Source organism: Colossoma macropomum, unplaced genomic scaffold, assembly GCF_904425465.1.
Source record: "Colossoma macropomum unplaced genomic scaffold, Colossoma_macropomum, whole genome shotgun sequence".
Classification (NCBI taxonomy): Eukaryota; Metazoa; Chordata; class Actinopteri; order Characiformes; family Serrasalmidae; genus Colossoma; species Colossoma macropomum.
In genome coordinates this window covers 30,423,721-30,447,859 of record NW_023494784.1, presented here as the reverse complement: position 1 = coordinate 30,447,859, position 24,139 = coordinate 30,423,721, and the positions used below count along the sequence as shown (strand labels likewise).

The window sequence follows — 24,139 nt, the reverse complement described above, 5'->3', positions numbered from 1 at the left end:
GCACAGGAGCACACTGATTAGGGCTTTATAATAAACTAGAGTCGCATTTGAACAAAATCTTCGTTCCAAGGCCTTGAATGAGGATGCATAGCATGACAGGCATGGAACTCCTTTAACATCAATTATTTAGAGGGCTGATCATCCAGAAACCACTTTGCACATTTAGAATTACAAGTCAAAGCTTCCAGAAAATGATAATATACGGTTGTTGTCATTGGTGCAGAAAACATGGCTATATTTGAAACTTTGTATGCTTATGAAAGCTGTTCAGAATTTAAAATTTGGGCATCACAGCTGGGGGTGGAGTGGAACTGGCTATCCAGGGCCCTTGGTTGTAGGGGGCCATCAAGGGCCCTGGACTGAAGGGTTTGGTTTTGTGTACTGTTATGAATTTCTATGCCTAAATTAATAATATTAAACTCAAACAGAATTTTGCATCAATAAACAATATCCATGATGTAATTATTTTGAGCATGTTTGAATGACGGTAAGGAGATCCACAGAGACTCCACAGTGTGTGTGTGTGTGTGTGTGTGCCTGTATGCATCTGCATGCGCTGACATGAGTGTGTGTAAAGGAGAGGGAAAGTGAGCAGCATATGGCAGGTTGACATGAGAGTGATGTTCGTCATTAAACACATGTCCCCAGCCATTGTCAGAGCAAAACAGCTTATCAACATCCCATCTCATACATATAAATGTATCTATCACTCCAGGGCCGAGGAGAGCGCTTGAGATCAGAGAACAGAAGCTGACTTTTTCTTCTTCTTACATTCAACATTCTTTTTTTACCACTTTTCATGTTCCACCAACCATCATAAACTGCTATTTACAATGTAAAAAAAATGCTGCCTTTGCCACTTCCTGGAACATACTTATGTGGGCTGTAATTACATATTGTTGTTTAAATATCATTTTTGCATGTGTGACCAGAAAGCTGCATCTCATTTAAATCGTTCTCAAGCTTTTCTGCCGGTACTTATGTCAACTTTTCTAGGTGAAATATTCCATAAACAAACACAGATGACACCTAGTGTGGCCAGTGTGTATGCAGGGCATATAGCTACATAGATAATGCATGCAGATGCAGAGAGATGGAGCGAGAGAGAGAGAGAGAGAGAGAGAGAGAGAGAGAGAGAGAGAGAGAGAGAGATTGTGAGTATCTGTTTGTAGAGCATTGACACTGAACTGTATGAAGATCAGAAAGCTCCTGAAGCAGCTCTTATGCACACACAGCTCCGGCATACAGTCTGAGTGAGTGGACTGTCGGCTTGAGTTCTCTTCATGAGCCAAAATAGAAACGTACAGTGCTGTTAGAACAAATGTGCTTCCTCTGCTCTGAGAACTAGCACCATGGACAGAACCCTCATCAGCATAATTCCACATATCACCATAACTATGATGATGATAATGATGACGATTGTTGTCTTTATCATCACCAACATAACAGCAACAGTGACTACAATAATAATCTGCTGCTTAACTATTTTGTGTCATATCATTCCTGCCATATCAAACCCATGAATCTCCATTTCTTTTCCTATTCTTATTTTTCTTATCACTTGAGCACAGCAGCCGCCCTTGTAGACCAGTAGACAAGGTCCAGGATTACTTGGTTCAAATTTCATTACATTAACTTACATTAAACATTAAGAATCTGCCACTTTGGAGATATATGTGGTTGTGTTAGGACATTTTCATTCTACACCTAAAAAGGTGAAACACTGAATTTACTTCATCAGTGTATGACATTTCATAAGATATAATACATCAATACATAGTTGTCTGTCAGTATACCAACGTTTTCCAATAACAGTGATTGTTATTCACAGAGCCCTGCTGGTGACATCCTGTATAAATAAATATAATTCATGGCCGTGACTTAGTATGGCGTGGGAACAAGATGATTAAGTCATGGCCACGACTTAGTAAGGCATGGGAATGAGATTCTAATGCGTGGCCTCGACTTAGCAAGGCATGGTCTTGTTCCCAAGCCTTACTAAGTCTAGGCCATGATTTCATTATTTCATTCCCACACCTTAGTAAGTCGTAGCCACGCTTTAGGATCTCATTCCCACGCCTTATTAAGTAGTGGCTACGTGTTATTGTAATTTGTATGGGATGTCACCAGCAGGGCTCCGTAGATATTTATGTGGTGACAATTCAAGCCAACAATTCAAGCCATTACTGGTAATTATTTGATTTGTTGTGAAAAATGGTTCATGAATTAAATGGGTTACATTAACATAGCTTCAGTTTGGAAGGAACAGTCTAACGTGCAGCCCTGTGTGCATGCAAATCTCCATGTCTTCTACACTGATGTCTGGAGGCTCTGTGCTCTTTAAAGCCTCGCGTTGGCCACCCAGACACAGCCTCCCCTACAGCCCCACTCACTGCTGCCCCTCCTGCTCACGGCCCAAATCCTCGTCTCAGCTCTGTCTGCGCTCCGACTGGAGAGAGAGAGAGAGAGAGAGAGAGAGAGAGCGAGAGAGAGAGAGAGAGAGACCCTTCAGCGTCCACACTCACCGTGCTCGCGCTGCTGTGGAATGCGACCTCCACATCCATCCACATCCAGCGCTCAGGAAGCGTGCAAAGTGACAGAGCGCCAGATCTAACGCGCGCGGCGTTTTGTTTTGCTTTGAGTTTTTATTATTATTAAGACGATTTCTTCAGTCGCATCTTGGCTGAAACCTGCCGAGGTGTTCTTTCTCTTTCTCGCCTGCGCCGGGACTGAAGGATGACGGCCACCAAGGAGCAGCAGAGCCAGAGAGCAAACCCGCAGCAGGACGAGGTAAACCTGGCTACAAGGCTTAAGTTGGCTTCCTATCCGCCAGCATCTTGTTCAGATTTTCCCGTTCCACCTTAAGTGGCGCAGTAGTAACATAACTGCTGCACCATTTAAGGTGGAACGGGGAAATTCGAACAGGACGCTGGCGAATAGGAAGCTGACTTGGGCTTCCAAACCAAGCCCAACGTTATGGTGCGATAGGGACGTGCTGTGCGCGAGCTCGGTGTGTGTGGCTATGGAGGATGGGCGCGTGTGGATGAGCATCAGTGTGGTAGCCGGCGGGGTGAGGGAAGTGTCATGGTTTTGTACTGGTTTCTCGGCGGTGGTCGTGGCGCAGTCGGTGCGCGGCGTTTTCAAAATCAGCGCAGAAGCGATGCGGACGCGCGAGGATGAGCAGCGCTCGCGGCGTTGGGCTTTCAGTTCACGCGCTGTGTGTCGTGTCTTGCTTGCCAAACTGCAGCGCGAGCTTCAGCCTCAGAAACAATTAGCAGCTCCTCACCTCCAGCTCGCTGAAAGATGAAGCTCGGCTGAGAGAGCGCGTGCCAGCCTCGAGACGTCCCCCGTCTTTCGGTCTGCGCGTGCAGCAGTGTAAAAAACACCCCCTACCTGCCCTCATGCGAGAGGGCCTTTCAACGTGACTTTAATCGCGAGTACAACAGTGCAACGCTTTATTTTGGGGGATGGTAGTGGTGGGAGGGGGTAAATAATTGATGCCCCTGCCCTTGTGAATGTTTCAGCGGAGCGAGATCATTCGCCTCGTGCGCGTCCCGGCAGCTCGTTGCTGCAGGAGCTTTACACCGAACAGCGGGCCTGGCTGTTAAATGTTTGATTGCAGGCGGAGAGAGACGGAGCGGCGACAGAGGAGAGGCTCGTTTACAGAGACCAGCGCTCAGCAGCTCAGCTGTAGTGACGCTTCAGTTCGGTTCAGTTTTAGGTCTCGAACCGATTCTCTCCAGCTGACCCGAGCGAGTCATTGTTTCACAAGTCAAGTCAACTTTGTCCTCATTTCCAGTCCAAAACGGAGTCAGACTGTAAGACAGAGTGTAAAACATAAGCACAACAGAAAGAGGAAGACAGTGTCGCTCTACAGAGAGAAATGAGGCAAATTCAAAGGGGTTCTTCCTAAAACGACTCCACGCTGGTCTGAGATGGTTTATGCTGGTTAATGCTGCTCTGGTGCTGGTTTACCTGGTCTCTCAGTAGTTGACCAGCATATCAGCATCCAAAACACACACAAAACTCCATGTATCTCCAAAATGGCAACTTTACAGAAGGTCAAAACCTTCTTTACTTTGAATGTAAGTTAGATTTTATTCCAAGCGATGTTGGAGTATTTCTGTTGGTCCTTTCATCATGACATTTTCAGACAATGGACCATGTAAAGGACAGCTGTTGTGCTTAGATGAAAAGAAGAAAAAAAAACATTTTATTTTGGGACAGCAACGATATGTTGGTTTTGCTGGTGACCAGCTGTGCTGCTCTGTGCTGGTTCTTTTAGCAGGGATGTTATGATGAGGTTTGTGAGTAGAACCATTTTTGAACATATAGGGACCCTAATCAGTATCTTCCACGGGGGCTCCTCATCTACCTGTCTAATTTTGTATGAAAGAATGAATAATAATTGGGACTTTATTAATTTTTACATGCTAAGCTATGCAGCTAAAATTGTACATAATGCAACATTCATTCACTTTTATGACAAAAACAAAAGTAAAACACCAGCCACTGTATGAAGAACTGCACATTTGAATATTCACCCCTTGCCATATTGCCTTCATTTAAATAACATCAATATATATTTTTAAGAGTGCGTCACATTGCTCCATGGAATAGCTTTACTGAGGACACACATGAAGCTGCTTCAAAGCTTGCCCGAAATAAGAACAATAGACTGCATATTTAAGGAATCTATGACTCGAGACAGCCTTCATGATGTTGATTTCATGACTTCTAATGCTGCCTATGGGCCTATGTAGATCCATCTGTAACCTCTGTAAAACAGTAATTAACTATTTATAAATGAAACAATGGAGGTAAATTGGACATATAGCCTAAATAAGATAGATAAATGGCATGTCTATAATTTCTACTTTCTCAAATTTTTATAAGAACTAAACCATCGGTGATGTCTTTGTAAGATATTTTTATGCCAAACTACATAATTGTGTGGCCTCTTGTGTCTTAGGCTTTCTAAATGTGTGCTTATACCGCCTATAGCAAGTAACAGCCCTGTTTGAGGTTAAACTGTGAAAGATTGTTATTCTTAATTGAAGTCTTTCAGCCTATACCATGGACATAAACACTGTGTAGATGCTACAAAACAGCGTGATTCAGTCAGAGTCAGACAGTTTCTTTAATGCCTCAAAAGAATTAATTCACTATCAGATGCCGTTGCTCAACACTCCCTCAAGCTCTGTGATGCAACAGTGGAGTGTGCGCCCTCTGTGGTACCCCTGACACAGCAGTGTGGATGAGTGTGGGATGAATATGACAGTCAGTCAGTAGAGTAAATCAGTTAAGACTGGTGGAGCAGGCGCAGTTCCCTGCTTTGTCCAGTAGAGTACTGTGTTCTGGTTGGGTCATTTTTAAAGCTCTGTTCTGTTACATACTGTGTCGGACAATACTGTGGGTTTGTTTCACTGTGTGTTTATTTCAGTGCCTGGTGGGCTGCCTTGCCTCCCACTGCCTACACAGACAGCATTTTATCCTAAATGAAACCTTATAAGACAGCTTATTGAGACACTGTAGTTAGAGAGTGATTGCATCACCAATAACCCTCTGCAGGTGACCGGTGTTTACTCACCTCAGCTGTCAGCATCACTGCAACCTTCATCAAACTTTTAGGTTAGACTCTGCTGGAGTGGCTAGACAGCTACACATAAGCAGCAGTGAGTGCTCATTATTGCAGCTAATTGTTCAAGAATACCCTGGATAGCTGGGACAGTGATTACCTAATGTTTTCTACCTAATGGTGTTTGACAACAGGGTTGTATTCATGGTTTGCTGAGCTAACAGGTGAAAGCTAACTAAAATGCTAAATTGTGAATACACTTAATGTGCCTAAAACTATACAATTGCTGTCTGTTTAGCTATAATTGTAAATAATGTGACATTTATCCACTTTTATAAGAAGTGAAACTCCATGCAATGTTTGTAATATTGTGCACAGTTAAAACTGAAGATCAACTTTACCATTGACACATTGCCTCCATTTAAGTAAAATCTGAATGGATTTTGAATTGCTTTGTGGGATTGCTATTAGTATTATAGTATTTAGTATGATAGTATTTAGCTGAAGCTGCTATAACATTTCACCAAAGTGAGATTAGTAGGCTGCGTATTTAAGGTAGCTATAAATTGAGAGAGCTTTCATGTTGGGGATGTGATTTTGATGACTTAAAATGCTGTCAATGTAAATAGATTACTAGATTTACTACGTATACATACACTGTGACAGTGTAACAGTCTTCTAAATATTTGTTTTACTGTAAGAAATTTATGCTTTGGGTTTAGTGTATGTTGTCGCTGTCCAAATACAAAAAAAAAATCTGCATTATTGGAACAAAGCATACTACGAAGTCTGGTGACACTTTATTTTGAGTGGTCCTTTTAGATGAAACAAACACTCAACAGACTCTCAGTAACATGTCAAAAACATATCAGCATTAGGATTAGGTTTTGGGTTGAGGTTATGATTAGGGTTAGGATTAGGGCCAGGGTTAGAGTTAGGTTTTGGGTAATGTTGGGTAAGGTTAGGTTTTGCATAATGGAAGTAACGTTAACAATACCTCTACATAATGTAAGCAATGTATGTAAAGCTAACTGGTGGAATAAATCTTATTATATATCTGTCTGTCTGTAACACTGCATAGTGGGCTTGCAACAGTGCTGCTTCTGAATGCTGCACTCTAGGGTTACTTAATAGTTACATAACATGGTAAAAGCGCAGTGCTGCTGTTAAAGGTGATACTCTAGGGTTACAGCAGAGTTATGGTAACAGAGTAAAATAGTACTGGTGTAGTGGTGACACTCAAGATTCACAGAAATACACATTAGTAAAAGTAATATGGGAATAGAGTAGTACTGCTCCAGAATACTGAGCTGGTGGGTTACAGTGATGCTACTTGTACTCCAGGATTTCCTTAATTCTCAACAGAGTTATGCTAGTGAGGTAAATGTGCAGTACTAATGTAGAAAGTGACACTCTAGGGTTACAGTAATGCAGAAATAGTGCTTTAGGATACCGAACTCCACTGAGGTTTCAAAACTGTGCTTTTATTAGGGATACAGGGATACTGTTTTTGAATGCTGCACTCTAGAGTTACCGCTTTATGCATTAGGGTTACATTAAGGCACTAATATTGCTTTAGAATGCTGCACTCAGGAAAGCTCTTTTGCAGTTTGGCTTCTCTTGCTCCAACCATATTAATAAACAATGGAGGTCTCTCTGTGCTGAAGGAGAAATCACCAGCCTCAAAGTCAATCCACTTTTAAAACCTGATAGCCCATAGCCTGTGATTTTACCCAACCAAGGGCCAGAAACATTAAATGCAGCGCCAGATTTAGCCTGATGGTCAGAGCAAATAGCATGGCGGTGACAAACAAGGATTACCAGCTAGTTCTACAGCTTGCACAATGTGAGGTGTGGTGGCGCTGTTATCTCGTTTAAATATGGCAGTATAGATTTATAACACAACGCAAAAAATTAACACCTGAACCACTCTGACAGTAATGTTCCCAATAAGAAAATGATGTGGATAAAATTCTATTTTGTACAATATTTCCAAACATGTTTAGCCCACATGCAACAAACTGCTCACACTCAGCTGATTAACCAACAAATTTAACAGTTATATTTTGATCTGTTTGGATGGAACAGCATGGGAAACTGTTGGAACTGCTGTTGTAGGAGTACAGAGAAGTAATCAGACTCGCTCAAGAAGGATTTCAGATCAGCAGATTTAACTGTCACTAAACTTAAAACAGCCTCTTCTTCCTGCATCAAATTCTGAGTTTGGTGAAGCCCCCTGCTGTGTGTGGAAAGTGGGTGTTCACACATGTGAGAATGACATATTTACTAGTAAAAGTGCATTTCTTCCAAACAGAAACTGAAGTTTTACCTGTTGATATTATATTTGATATTCAGTTTTCACATGTGCAAATCAAATATTTACTAGTTGAAATTTCATTTTTACATGTGTAAATTGAATTCATGAGATCAATAAAAATAGGAAGTAAAAGTTGAAACCTCTGCCATAGTAATTAGAATTTCATTTCAATTTACTATTATTTGTCAGAACTATTTCCCTTAAAATTCATAGCTTTGTTTCTGATCATTTTAGTTTTCTTTGTTTCTTTGGTTTAATTTCTTTTCACAGCCAACCAAGCTTCACTTGACATGAGTCTTTAATATGTATGAGCTTATTTACATGTTATGCTGATTGCCTTTTGCCCAGGACACCAGTGAAATTGCAGCTGCATTAAAAAAAACTCATGCTAATCACCACCTCTGTGACTTTATGAATAGCTCTTCTTTACCTTGAAGCACATTTTGCGTGAGGGTGTGCTGTTTCTGCAAAGTTTTATGAAGCCATGTGTAGTAAAAACGTAGTTACTGACTGGGAACTGTGCGTTTGGTTAGACAAGTATGTATTACTCCAGTCTATTGTTAAGTATTTATTATTATCCTTTGTTTGAGTGTATTTGTGTAACAGCTATGAGTGGAAATGATGGGCGTTAATAATGTAATATGTAGAGATGGGCAGTATGAGGATATTTTATCATTATTGTGATCAATTTTATTGTGATAAACAGTATGCTTTTCTGAGTATATTGTAGATGCCATGCATACTTTAAGAACTCTGAACAGCTGTATGTGTCATTATAAAGAGAGCTGAAGTCTTATTTGGATTTAGTGCAGTACAATATGTGAAATGTTGATTAAAAATCATTTTACCCAGAGTTTACTAGTGCCCTTGTGTATTGTGAAAATGTCTTTAGGTATCATGATATGATATTTTTTTATATATATTGCCCACCCCTAGTAATAGGTGTGATCTTATTCAGCCTCTGGTCAGTTTCTGGAATGGCACAGAAAGACTTGATGCTAATTACATTGAGAAAAGAGGGTAAACATACAGTTTCTACAACGTTACACACAGCTTGTTTGTGATAGATTACACTGCAAAATGTGGAACAGGACAGAATTTGATTTGAAGTGTTTTTGAGGTTTGAAATGATGTAAAATATTACTTTTGTTCATCTTTTTTAAATATATGTTTAGGTTAAAACCACATGAAGCATGTTTTTGGTTAAACACACAAACCATTTTGGTTACAGTGTAGTCAACATTTTGGTGGAAGTATAACCTCAAGTCTCTTATTTCACAAAACACAGTTTCAGAATGAGGCAAGGTCTCACTGTGTTTGTTACAGAAGTGATGTTTACCTAAACAAACACTGTTGTGTTCCTTCTCCTGTCCATCTTTCACTGCAAAAATGGGTTTAGTCTGACCTTAAAATGTACTTGTAACCAACATTTAACTGTTAAACCCAAGTATGTATTTTGAATGAAATAATACAAGTCAAATTGTAGATTAGATTACCAATAGCAATATTTTACATTAATTGAAACCTGAAAAACAGTTCAAATCAACTTCTGCTCTGTTCCACTTTTTACAGTGTGAATCACTGAGTAAAATATAAATGAAAGTAACATCGTCTCAGCTAGATGTTGGTTCATAGGACCTGAGCAATCCCATTCACATCAGAAAAGCATGATTCCATTTACCAGTCAGTGACATTTCCTGATATTGCCATGGTTGGCAGTATAGTGGAACTGCAAAAATCTGATTCATTTGCTATTGAAGTTGCAAATTGCATTGATATCGCTGCTCGGTGGAGGGTTTCAATAGGATCCTAAACTGACTGCTGCCTTTCCCAAGGACTTACCTCTATTTACAATATAAAAGTACTCTTGCTCCTCATACACTGAACAATGCAGCTTTGCTTCAGTTTGATAAGTTGGCCTCTGAAAGAGAAGAATCTATTTCCCTTGAATTCTTGAGTAGTTAAATGAACACTGATGTTACTGATTTCAGAGGCGTCGTCTTGTTTTGTGATGTGTGACAGTGCGTAATGGTAGGCAGAATACTGCGATGTGTTTTTTAATAACGTTTTAATAACATGAGAAAACAGTAGAATGTACATCACAATCTTTAGGCAATTGACAATGACGCATGTCTTGTGGCTTTGGCTCTGGATCTAAAATGGAAATAATGATTATTAAGTTAAAATGCAGACTCTCAGCTTTAATTGAAGTGTATGTACATTATTGGGGCAACTGTGTAGGAGCCACAGCCATTTTTACAGATATGCTTACATTCACAGTTTTAAAGGACCAAAAGTATTCAGACAGTTGACTGTTCTGTTGCTTTATAGCCTGCTCTGTATTGTTTCATTGTTAGCACATGCAAACCAGAGCTGAGAAAAGGTCTAAGGTTTGTTGTAGATGTGGGATTTACAACTGGAGTTGCTGTTGTGTCTCAATATGAGGATGAGAGAGGAGTCAATGCCATGATGAGGCTGAAATATCAAAGACATTTGCCAAAACAATACTTCTGTCAGAAATCAACTAGAAAACAGTTACTTTTACTACAATATCAAGCAAGAATGCACTGGTGGGTTTAAAAAAGACCTAGCAAATCAACAGTGGGGGATCATCAAAGAATACCTTGAAACACGAAGAAAAAGGCATCTCGAACTACTCAAAAACAATGTCTAGGATAGAGTCTGAGATGGCTGGCATAAAAACTCAGATGATGGAAGGCTACAGTCTGGCTTTGTCTGTTTAGCAAACACACTTTTTACTGCTGTCCAAAAAAGTAAATTAAGTTTTTTTTTCAGTGTTTTTTTTATTTTTCTGCACAATTTGAACAAGACAACTGCCCTGTACATTGTGTAAAAAACATAATCAATGGATCAATATAAAGTCACTTGAAATAAAACCTCTTTGCATTAATTTACATTAAATGTTAAGACTCTCCTTCACAATTGTAGACATACTTTTTTTTATTTTTTATTTGTTTTGGACAGCGACATTTTGCTGGTCACAACAGACAGCACACTTTCATTTAAACATTTAAATTGTCCATCGTCATGGCGATACCGTTAGATCAATCTCCAATTCCCAAAACTGTTGTCAATCAGCTCGAGCCGACACGCTTAGAAAGATGTTTCTTCAAGGGTTCTTTAATAAAGGGAATGGTTCTATATAGAACAGTGAGGTGCGTATAGAACAATTTCATGCTTAAATAGTTCTTTGCATTGTTCTTCAGATTGGTGGAGAATGTGTTGTAAGTTGTTCTAGATAGTACCTTTTTGAAAATGGTTCAATATAGCACCAATTAAAACGGACACTTTGGTGCTTTTCAAAAAAGGTTCTAGCATAAATAACACATTCACTATCAATCTGAAAAAACACTGCACCATGCAAAGAGCCATTTCAGCATGAAGTGGTTTTATATAAAACTCGTGCTTCTATATACAACTACTCCCTTTACCAAAGAACCCTTAAAGAACACTTCCAAACCCTGTTCAGGAGAAGTCTAACGTTCAGATAAGATTAAATGATACCATCCAGCCAGATTTCCATCATCCCAGTGTACCAGAGTGTTGGAAAGAAGTGCAAAAGTATCATAAGCAAAGGAACATTTCACCTGTGAAACATGGCTGGGGAAAGCCTGGCTGCCAGTCTCTCTTGTCTTTATTGATGATGTGACTGTTGATGGTATCAGTAGGATGGTTTACAGAATCATCCTAACTATTCAGATCCAATCAAATGCCTTCAAACATGCTAGATAGTGTTTCACCTTGCAGCAGAGCAATGGCCTGACACACATCATTAAAGCAACTGTGGAGTTTCAGATTTAAGGTACTGACCTGAATGCTATTGAGCTTTTGACTGAAAACAAAATGTACCTGAAACAAGCAGGAAATGCCTGCTGGCAGGGCTGGCAGAGTGTGACCAGAGAATCACCTGGTGATACCTTGCAGACTGAACACTCCTTACATAGACACATGTGTGTGGTTTAAGGACCACACATTTTGTGTTAGATTGCAGTTAAAATAATAATGTATGGTTATTTAACACAATTTTGAGAGGAATGTATTGAATATGAAACCATGAAATTTTTCAGTGACAGTTTTATTAATTACTGTTAATTTGACCAGTTCTGTTCAAGTACTGTGTAAGAACAGGTGTGATTCCTACACAATTTGCCCAGTACAAATATAAATATCTTCAAATTAAAGCAGGAATTCTGCTTTTTAACACAAATGTGGTTGGGTACTGAGTCAAAACACCGAGGATTGTGCTATTGTCTGCTGACCTATAGACTGCACTTTATTTTGTGTATGTGTGATCAGCATGGTTTGAGACAGCAGGTTTTGTGGTGAAGCAGCTCTAGGGGTGTTAGTATATGTGTGTGTGTAAAGTGTGAGGCCAGAGATATTGCGCTGCCTGAAGGCTTTTGGCTTTGGCTCTCGTCTGGAGTGATGCTGATTGATGCGATGCCCATGATGTAATCATGAACCTTTACTCTCCCAGCCATGCTGAGGAATCACACATCAGGGATTCTGAAAATAAATAACTGAAAAGACGTCTGCAGCAGAAGCTGAGATACAACAGACCATACAGTCCTACAGTCAGACAAGTACAAGCGTTCTCTCAATTTAACACCAAGACTAACTACAATATTCACTCATAAGCTCAAATAGCGCATGGATTGGTTAAGAAAGGTTTGTGTATTTTGTGTAGGGTGAGACGCTGGTCTGTTGTGCATGAAAACAAATGAATTACACTGAGTAGACAGAGGGAGTTACTCAATGAGAGGTTTATGAAATATATATATATATATGTATTATATATGTATATATATATTTCATTATGTATGGCTCAAGTTAATGTATTTATGGCTCATGTGCATGACTTCAGACTTTGAAGTGAGTTCCCAGACTGTCTGGCATATAAAGTTTGCTATTAAATACACTTTATGTTCAAAAATATCTAGACACTCCTTCTAATTAGTGAATTCAGCTATTTTAAGGTGCACACACATGCAGTTTGAAAGTATGTCGTTCGACATGATCATGTGACGTCATTGCCATTTTGATTGACTTTTCATAAGTTTTTTCATAAGTTTTGCAGGCTTGCAACTGTTGTGGGTGAGTTTCATATGCAGGATGCTTTACTTTATGCAACTTAAGTGCAACTTAGTTACATGGCAGTTTCAAGCAACTAAACCTTTGCATGAAAGTTGGTCCTGATCACCATGCTTGTATGCAAATAGATCCTTACAGTAATGTTTCACCATGTAGTTGCAAGGCTTCCACAGAAGAAGTAGGGGCTGCAGCAGAGGGGAGACAAACTCCCTATTAATACCCTTAATTCTGGATGAAACGTTAGATGAGCAGGTGTCTGCAAACCTTTGGTCATATAGCATAGTTTGGCTTTGACTCTTCGTTGAGACAGTTTGGTGCTAACTTTGGTGCTGACAGTTGCTGCTAACTAACTGTACCTCAGGTGTGTTTATTTATTCACTGTTTAGGAAAGTGTAGAATAAATGTGAGAGAGGAAGGTAGGATGTGCTCAGGCTCATATGACTGTTTCTTGATTTGTAAGATGTCAGAGTGTAGGAATATTGTACAGACTGTACTCAACAGCAGCTCTCTACCAAGCTCTAAGGATTTAGAGCCTCAAAGCAACTAAGCGTCTAAGCTTTGAGTGCTGATTCTCTCAGTTTGTTCTCAATCTGCAGCCTCTTTAGTTCTATTCCTTATGTAGTTTCCCATGTATGGAGCACACTGGTGTGAGCTTGTTTTACTCTACAGCTTGACATAGCCACACATCATACACATACAATCACGTACTCTCCTCCACGCTCCCAGGAAAAGTGCTCTTTCATGCACGTTTCCACAGTGTACAGTGCTGTGCAAAAGAGACCACCCTTTGTTTTTTAATTTCTAATGAAAACAACCATTTATTACAAGTTAATCATTTTTCAGCCACAGAAAGAAGCAGAAAACACATATTTAACAGAAAATTACACAGAAACCTCAACAAATAAATGTAATATCAAATGTTTCAGTATTTAGTAGGATACTTTGCCTTTATTGCAGCTTCCATTCTTTTTTAGAAGACTTGTTTTTAGTTTTTCAAAGAAATCTGATATTTTTCCACACCTCCAAAGTTCAGTCATAGAAGTTGTTTGCATTTTCTTTTTCTGCTTCTCATGATCCATGCATTCCCAAACACTTTCAGTGAGGTCAAAATCTGGAGTCTGGGGTGGTCAGTCCATTGTTCTGAGAACACCAGCAGCTTCTCTGTTTAATTCATAAGGTTTCTTCTTTTTTGTCTGTTTCCTTTTCTCAGTAACAGCTTCTTGACAGCTACACATCCTTTCAGACTCACAGTGCTGAGTTGTCTTCTTACGGTGGAAGGATGGACAGAAACACCTGTGGATTATTTCAGATCTGAAACAAGAGTGAAACTTAATTTTGGTTATTGGTTATTTAACACAATTTTGAGAGGAATGTATTGAATATGAAACCATTTATTAATTACTGTTAATTTGACCTCAACAAATAGAGAGTGGAACTTAATTTTTTCCTAAAGATGAAAGTTTTAAAAACTTTTTATCAGTTGGTGAGTGTCATGGTGGTCTACTATGTCCTGCACAGTTGATAGGAGTCCTGTTTTCTCTATATATTCAATATTCTTTTGAGCTCCAGTTTTGGAAACTCACTTAAATTCTTTTGGTATTCTCCTTCCTTATGCAATAGTTTCAGTTTAAGTTCAGTTCATCTTGGAGGCAAGGCTGCAAAATTTACCCTTTTTGGGTGGTATTATATTTAAAGAGATTGTTGCTCTTAACATGTTTACAAGGTAACATGCTCTGTACCTATAGAATTCACCAAACCATAATATGTACGTATATTAAGCACACTGGAAATGTTAATGGTAATGAAAAGTGTGTCTAAGTATTTACGGTTACCATATTTACAGTAATGCCTTTTTCTTCTTCTCAAGTCTTTACTTGTTTTGCTGGACATGTGCACGGGCAGACAGTGGCATTTTGAATGTAAAATGTGGGAGAAAGCTTTTCATTCTGTATTAGAAAGCCAAGGAGCCGATGCAGTGGCTATTGACATAGTGAATAGGGGGTGAGACAGTGGTGCTTCGTGCTGTAGTCTGGTGGTCTCCGCTGTAGTTATCCCCTGACAGTAGTCTCTTGAAGTCTTTTTAAATAGGGATGCACAATGATATTGGAATCATACTGGCATCGGCGGATGTTTGCTCATAGTAAATATTAAACAGCATCAGACAGACATTAAGATTTGACCGATATTTCAGACTGATGCTTGTAGATGTATTTACTGTACGAAGGACATTTCAGTGATGCTGGGCTACTGCACTGATATATATCTGTATTTTATTCATTTTACTGCATTTGTAACTCTCTACAAAAAGTGTTACATTTCCCTTTAATACTAATCCAAGAGGATCTGGTACAAATTTCTACGTTTGATAAATGTTTCGGTCTTGGCATTAGTATCAACATTAACGGATATGTACATGAAAAATATCAGACTAGTTCTAAAGTTTGTTTTTGTAATTCTGCCTTAGCGAGATGAGGAAGTCATTAAGTCACAGTCTAAAGGGCTTTGCTAATGCAGTCCTCTGCTCAGGATTCAGCTGTGAGTGGCTGAGTATGTTCAGATCACACACTAGACCACACTTCTGGAAACACTGCTTGTCAGGGAGATATGTGCCTATCTACCCTCTTATGGTGTGTAGTATGGCATTCATCTGCCTGTGCTGAAAATCATGCCTGTGCTCTACGAGAGAAGCATATCAATCCCAAGATTTAAATGTCCCAAGGCGTGTGCTTGTGAGCAGCTGGGTGCTTCATGAAGCAAAGTTGCTTTATGTCCACAATCTGCCATGGGCAAAGTGGTCTGTCTCTGTCAACAAGGAGAAAACCACTAACTGCACTGTGTCTGCAGACCACATTCACAGTGTCTTTAACTGATTGATGTCTTTTTGATTGTCAGTTTGAAAGGGTTGAAGCTATAGTTTGGCAAATTTTACCCCTACTCCAAATTAGACTTTTTTGCTTTAACCCCTTAAAATCTCAGGCTTATTACATACTTTGTGATTCATTTTTTATTATTTTCCATTTAAAGAACAACACCCCCATTCCAGCCCTGACCCACATACACATGGACTTACAAGAGGTGGGGAAAAAAAGAAGAAGAAAAAAAAAAAAACACAAACAAAATATGGCTACAACATAGGACACTGGAGAATTACATCATTAGGCTTATTACATACTAAGTCTTATTATTAAGTAACTACAGGGACCTTGTTGCAAACTTGTTGAGCTATTTGTAAGTTATAGAAGTGTGTAATAAAACTTTGGGCCTGCTGGTGAGCCCTGGCCATTTAGGGGTTAAAGACTGTTTACATTGATGATGCAGCTTGAAAATGGGAAGAACTTTTGAAAACATACATTTGCTATGGGGTGAATTTTTGGGCATGGTATTTTCTTTGTTTAGGCTGGTGAATGCAGAAGCTAGCCAGATAGCTAACATGACTGCTAGGAAGCTGAATACCTGAATGCAGCCGTATAACTGTAGTAAAATTCAAATTGTCAAATCTAGATACCTCTCAATTTGGCTTCTTTTCAGTGGCTTAAAGGTAAAAAGCTTCCCATCTGGCATCAATTCTGTCCTGAATCACTGTTTTCTTTACAGTTTTTGTTCAACAATTAAGGAAAGTGTTACACTGATGCTTGCTTGGTTGTATTTATTAGCCGATAGAAGATCGGCTAGGCTAGAAGTCAGGATTTGTTGACACCACAGGGATTCACAATAGCTGCATGATGTATTTGCATGCTGGGTATTGTAGTGAGATAACACTGATGAAGAAAAACAAGAAAGCGTTATAAATGAGTGAATTCTGTCTTAAACCGATGAGGCTGTGGGATATTATGCTGTGCTACAAAATACCACGTAACTTGACACAGCATGCTAAACTGTAGTTTTAGGTCATAATGCCTTTTTGACTACATTAGCCTTTTATGCATGACGCAGTATATGTGGCAGAAATAAAACAGAGTTGGTCTCACATGGTAGAAAAATGTCCCTGCATTTGTATATTCTATACACTCTGGCACATGCCCTGCTGGGAGCAGGAGGAGGTGTGTTACCGTTTTCTTTGAGTACAAAAGCTTTCAGAATTTGCATCGTCTCGCAGGCTGATATGCGCCCGTGTCATGGAGTCTGCTGTGTTCTGCTTTTGAGTTAAAATCACTGTTAGCCATGAATCAGCTTCTAACCCTGTATTTGTGTTCATAAAGGCTGTATAATTAGCTCTGAGGATTAAGATTTGATGAGATAGTAACAATGGCATGTTGGAATGGCACTAACGAGGATGGAGCAGCAGAGATTAATCCTGTGTTTTGGCACTAATCTGTTCGTACGCCCGCCTGTCTGACCGCGTGCGCAGCAAGGTCGAACAAATGGACACACAGAATCTTGCCTGGCTAAAAATAGGGTGCTTATTATCCACACACACACACACACACACACACACACATACACACAGAACTCACACAAAATTTCACATATCTATATGCACAGTCACTCGCTTAGTCACTCAGTGACAAACATAAAGGACAGGGGGATTTGGGGTTGGTTTGTTTTTTGTGGCCGTAAAAAGTAATCCAGTCCACATAAATCCAACACTATGTCCAATTAAAGGGGAAGGTCAGTGCTGCAGCAATCCTATAGTCAACGTTCATTTACAGATCTGGGAGCAGCAGACCATGCACACATTATCATCAGCAACACCTAGTGCAGTTTATGATGTCATAAACAAGAATATTAAACCACACAGAACTTTCTCTTCTGAAAGATAACCATATTACAGCCCAATTAAATGCATTCATAATTGAGTAGTTCAAAGCGTTTCTTTCCATACGTGTTTGTATGTGGGATGCTAGATTAGATTAAATTAGCCTTCATTAAAAGATGCAAATGTGTTACTACATCTAAATTAACTCAATAATACCATGTTGTGGTGAAGAGGCACTTATTTAGAGTGCTGTTCACTTTCCACTCATTCCACTTACTCAGTTCTGCTTTGACAAGCACATAGCCAATATTATAAATGTACATACAGCGCAGTTGTGTGAGTAACTGACTCTGTACTCCAGCACATTAGATTTGAAGTAAAACGATGCCTGTGAGGTTAATTGCAAAATGTTTGATGGTGTTTATATCTATATTGGGGGAACCCTAGTCACTGAAAAAGTGGTGCTTTGAATTTACATGATTAAACTGTGTCAGACGGTTGTTCACAAGGGTGGGTGATAGAACAATATTTTGCCATTATCACCAGGGCCAGTAGCAGCTATAGGTGGAATAGGCAATTGCTTAGGGCAGAGATTTCAAACTTATTGTAGGCAATGGGCCCAATTACACTCTAATTTGTCTATGTGGACATTTATATAAACATTTATCTGAAAGGTGCATTCTGAAAGAACAAACTGATTGAACGAATATCACCTACAAAACAGACTAGATGGTCAGACTAAAGTTAGTCAGCAATGTTAGTTGACTGTTGCACAGGGTCTATTAGAAAACTGCAAAGAATGCAAAGCATTGCCTGCACATGCACAATTCATTAAGCTGTCAGCAGATGAGTTAAGAAAGCCTAACTTAGCTAGCTAACTGATCTTAAGATTGTTGTGTAAGGATACTTATTGTTAGACATTAAATTTAAATGGATGTTAGCAAAGATTAAGTTTAGCTTACCTTAGAGCTGCTTGTTAATAGTTTTGGCATTGAGCTGTGACTGTAGTCTCCACAGAGTGCAATCCAAAATTAGTTTAGCTTCAGGACTGAAATAAAAACAGCACCAGCCTCCAGATGATCAGAATAGCGTGTGTTTTAATTATACGTTCCTCAGTAACACCTTTTCACCATTTCTTAGTATAATAATTTACTTGTCGGAAAAAGTAGTGCTCAGGGATGGTTGCTATGCAATGACTGGTTAAGCGTTGTGTCACTCATTATTTTGAAAATGGTCAATTATGGTCCACAAGACGATTTTAATTTAGAACATGGATTCTAAATTCATCCGGCAGACCAGATAAGAACCGTAATCCGGCGAGTCCCGGCCCACGGGCTGCATGTTTGACACCCCTGACCCTGGGCCTCCAGAGGCCTCCACATCATTGCACTGCATCAACTATATTACCTTCGGGTGCATTGGAGGAAGGCTGTCACTGGTCATAAAACCAATCAATAATGCTGATTTAAAGTGGACCCAACCTTCTTAAAGTATGAAGTGATAGGCTCATTTAGAGCAAAGCTATCAAGGCTCAACCGGAGTGCAAGCGTTACTCCTTCTGTTATTGTTTTTCAGAGCAGGAACATTTATGAGGAGCTGCAAAACGATAAATTAAACACACAAACAAAAAGAGTGAACTAATGTAATGTATTAGTCGTATTACTCAGAGTTATTTAACTTCACTGTAATGTTTTGCTGTAAAGGGGCAGTTATTTTAATCATATCTGAAAGTAAGTCCTCCTGTAGTCAATAACCGTTATCATGATGAATTATATCACATTATGGTTTTCTAAGAAATTGTGGATATCAAACACTGAGCAACTGTGCATTTTGATACAAAGAGAGCATTATTAGTCCTGTTAAGCATAAAAGTCCTGTTTATCTGGATTTGGTGCAGTGGAGTTTTGATGTTGCACTGCTGTTTTGCTGGTGCATTGAGTCAGTTTCAACCTCATATATTGTATCTCAGACAAAGAAGATATTGTTTAGTGTTAAAATGTCTTAAAATATGATGGTTTATTTTTTTTTTTGAGACATGCACTGCAAAAAATGATAGCAAGTGAAAAAATCTTAATTCTAGTCAATATGTCTAATATTTCTCAATATGAAATTGTTGTAAGACTATTATAAGATTATTTAACTTATTTTCAGAGATTTTTTTACTTGTTTTGAATCATTTTTTTAGTGAAAGTCATTTTACTTGTTTCAAGAAATAATACAGATAATTTTGCTTGTTTCAAGAAATAATGTTTGAAGCAAGTAAAACGTTCTGCCAATGGAATAAGACACTTTAATTTGGTAAAATTCCTTAAAACAAGTAAAAAAATATGCAAAAATGAGTAAAATAAGCTTCTACAACAACAATGTCATAATGAGAAATATTAGATGTATTGATTAAACTTAAGGTGTTTGCAGTGTGGCAACTGTGTTGATGTAATATATTATTCATATGCACACTTTTTAACATATTTGAATCATTAACTTTTTTAGGTATTACAGGATTACAGTCCTTTTTATATGTAGCCCAACCCTCTGAGCACCAAAAGTAACTGGACAAATTAACACAATGGTCAAGTTTATACTTATAATGGTTAAGTTTGTAGGAAGTCTGGGACCCATTATCTTCCCTCTGCCAGGCCTGTAATACAGCCTTGTTAGTTTCCTACTTGTTGTAGGAACTTTTTGCATTCAGTCTGTTTTTCAGGAAGCAAAAAGCATGCTTAGTGAGATTTAGATGCCAGCCAGTTAAGATTTTTTAAACTCTGTAAGTCTTGTATAAATCAAACTCTATAAGTGTCCTTATTTGTATGTGTCAGCTCATTGTCCTGCTGCAAGGTCAGTGAGTTCTGTGGTATTGTAGTGGATCTCAGTAAAGGTGCTCCTGTTCAGTTCAGAATTCATTCTTCTGCTCCCATCAGTAGTCACAGCATCAATAAAGCCAAGTAAACCCATCTCACAGGCAGTTATACATGTCCATGCCATTATGTTGCCATTATGAAATGACATTTTTTTCACGATACTTCTTTCCATCACTGTGGTACAAGATCATCTTCACATCATGTAAGGATTTCACTGTGTCCCAGACAGTCTATTTTTCATATCAACAGTGCTTTCTTGCTTCTCAGCAACCTGCTCAAGAATTTATTTTGACTTACCCAATGTATGACTGTTTTCAGCCTGGCATTGACACTTCTCCAAACGGCAAGTGTAGATACTCATGTAAAATCATCTCTTGACAAGCCAAATGTCCAATTGTGGTTCCTTAAAATGAGAGAACTGTACACAAAAGGGTCATAATTCCTACATGGTCCTCTCAGTATGAATGTACATGCTCCAGTTGAATTTGCCCCCCATTGTTTCACTTCTGACTGGATGTACTAATTTACAGAGGCAAAAACAAAGCAACGACAACCAAAAAATGTGCTGGTCTTATTTACAGATCACACTATATGGATTATTTTCAATTTTTTCGAAAGTTTTCAGGAGTTGAAAGAAGTGTTTTTCTTGTTTTTCTCCTTCATTTTCTTCTTCTTCATTTTCTTCTTCTTCTTCTTCTTCTTCTTCTTATTATTATTATTATTATTATTATTATTTTGGCACAAAATGTTGGACAGAATAAGTAGAACAGAAACAAAGCATTATATCATGGTCATTAGGGTATATCCTAGAAAGACTTACACTGTTATGGTTTATTTACTCTGATCTATCTATTATTTCCATATGGCACCATATGTCACTGATTAAGTTGCTTGCTCTCTTACTCTCCCTCTCTCTTTATACCTCTCTCTCTCTCATACACACACTCTCTCTTTCACCAGGTGTGTGTTTATGGCTCTTTCTCCTTCTGCACAATAACACAGCGATGCCCGGAGAGAGAAAGAAACACATTTGGAAGATGTAGTGCAGTGCTGACAGAAAATCAAACAAGAAAGAGAGAGAGAGAGAGAGAGAGAGAGAGTCTGTGTATGTACAGTGGGTGTATGGTGGTGTGTGGTTTGTGTGTGTGTGAGTGACTTTGGTTTTATAGCTCTGTTGTCTGTTTGGATTGTAAATCGTAATGGAGCCCTGATTTTTGGTGTGAGTGAAGAGGGAAATCTGTAAAGCGTAGCCGTGTGTGTGTGTGTGTGTGTGTGTGTGTGTGTGTGTGTGTGTGTGTGTGTGTGTGTGTGTTTGTGGAGTACTGGTATGTCCCTCCTTCTGTCTTGCTGCTCATAATTCACTTTATAAATGAACCTCCATCAGCTTTTGCAGCTGAGCAGGAAATGGAGGAAGGAGAGGAAAGAGCAGCACGCATGACAGCATTCAGCCATTTACAATCAATGTGTGATCCTGCAAGGACACACTCTCCTCCTTACATATACACACACACACACAGATGTTTTTCTCCCTTTCCTAGGCGGTCAGCATGCAGGATGAGTTTGGAGGATGAGTGAAATGAGGATAGAGTGTGAGTGCCGCTGAGCCACTCTGGCCATCTACAGTACAGTTCAGAGCTACATTGTTTTGTCAGTACATTGTTTGTTAATTATTATTGTGATTGGCCTTTTCAATATTTATTTTTTGGAAGGCTGCACAAATGAGCCCCCTAACAAACTACATGCATATAACAGGCATAAATTTGCATTAGAATCTCAAAAGACTTCCTTTAACAATGGCTGCAGAAACAGTGGTTAGATGGAGGCATGAGCCTCAACCATTTCCTGACAGAATGTTTACCATCAGAGTAACACTGTTTAAACTGTTAGGACCAGAAATGTGAAAAGGCGAGTTGCAAAATATGCAGTGATGCAGCCACAACATGTGTGTATCCTTGTTATTGTTTCTCAAACTTCTTAGATGCAAGAGTAAAATAACACCTCTATAATGTTTTGGTGGGAAAGAATTTCTTAATGGCATTGTCTCATCTAGTGTTGTAGTACCTGTCTGAGACCTTAAATGAAATGTCTTGGTCTTGTCTCAGTCTCAGGGTGTGGTGGACTCTCGAGACCAGCTGAGTGCAGTGCCTTTCCTCTGTTTTTCCTGCCATTATTGAATAATAAAATACCTTCAGACAGAATAAACAGTCTTTTATTTACATGTTAAAACAAATTTAAAACATGTTATTTGGTTTAAGTTCAGGGGACATAAACTAGGACTATAGTAAAATAATAATTAATCATTATATATATATATATATATATATATATATATATATATATATATATCAAACTCTATAAGTGTCCTTATTTGTATGTTTCAGCTCATTGTCCATTGGTCAGTGAGTTCTGTGGTATTGTAGTGAATCTCAGTAAAGGTGCTCCTGTTCAGTTCAGAATTCATTCTTCTGCTCCCATCAGTAGTCACAGCATCAATAAAGCCAAGTAAACCCATCTTACTGGCAGTTTTACATGTCCATGCCATTATGTTGCCATTATGAAATGACATTTTTTTCACCATACGTGTATATACACACTACTCCTCACTTGGAGTTGATGTGTCCAGGTCTAGGTCTTGACTCAGACTTGCTTGACGCTCATCTTGACTGCAGCAACAGTGTCATCAATGAATTGATGTTGATCCTGTTGACAGCTCCAGTATTTCACTGCCTTTTTTAGCTCTGTGTTTCATAAGCAAGCAGTTAGTGGGCTGAGCTCCATGCAGTTTGTGTGATGAGCTGATATATAGCTTAATACATAAAATATTAAATTCAGATGCATTGTAGATGCATATTGCACTCAAATCAGGGCACATTTTGCGCTGCACCTGCACTTGTATGTACATCTGTGTGTTTACAACAGTAATTTTAATGCTGTTATATTACAGTAGATTACTGTTAAATGTCTAATATTGTAAATTACTTATCGCTGTTGTGAGAAGAAAAGCTTGTATCGCCAAAATGGTAACTTTACAGGAAAAGGAAAAAAAATACTTTACTTTTAATGTAAGTCAGTGGAACCAGACTTGGAAAAAAGTCATTTTGGACCATTACTTTTGGTCCATTCATCATGAATTTTTCACACAATGTAAAGGGTAACAGGTACTTTCAAGTTATGTCAAAAACTGAAAAACGTCAAAAATGGAGATATGAGGTTTTCTTCCAACAACAGCAATATACTCTACAGCAAGGTGTTTTACAGTGTTGCAAGACGTACCTCAATGATATATTGTCCTTATGTCGCTGCCCTAGTATAGCTTATCTCCATAGTGTGAGAGCCATAAGATTCAGCTGAAAATGAACAGCCATTCAGTCCAGCACTGAGACAGAATACAGATGTCTTCAGTAAGAGATCCAGGCATGGATCAGAGACTGGAGCATGCAGGTGTGTGTGTGTGTGTGTGTGTGTGTGTGTTTGTGTGTGACACGGCACCGGAAGCTTCTGCCTCGGTTAATGTCTTTAAGATAAACTTCCTGCTTTTTATTTATTACAGTTTAGTAATTATCATACAGTCACTGTAT

General features: G+C 38.8%; 1 protein-coding gene across 1 annotated transcript in view; it reads left to right on the top strand.

The window, feature by feature from the left end:
- Positions 1–2,588: 2,588 nt before the first annotated feature.
- LOC118806621 (inactive dipeptidyl peptidase 10-like) overlaps positions 2,589–24,139 on the top strand; it is a 76,424-nt gene continuing 54,873 nt past the window's right edge. Inside the window, exon 1 of the mRNA XM_036568113.1 lies at positions 2,589–2,790. Coding sequence (XP_036424006.1) covers positions 2,737–2,790 — 54 coding nt within the window. The 5' untranslated portion in view covers positions 2,589–2,736. The remainder of the gene's footprint in view (positions 2,791–24,139) is intronic.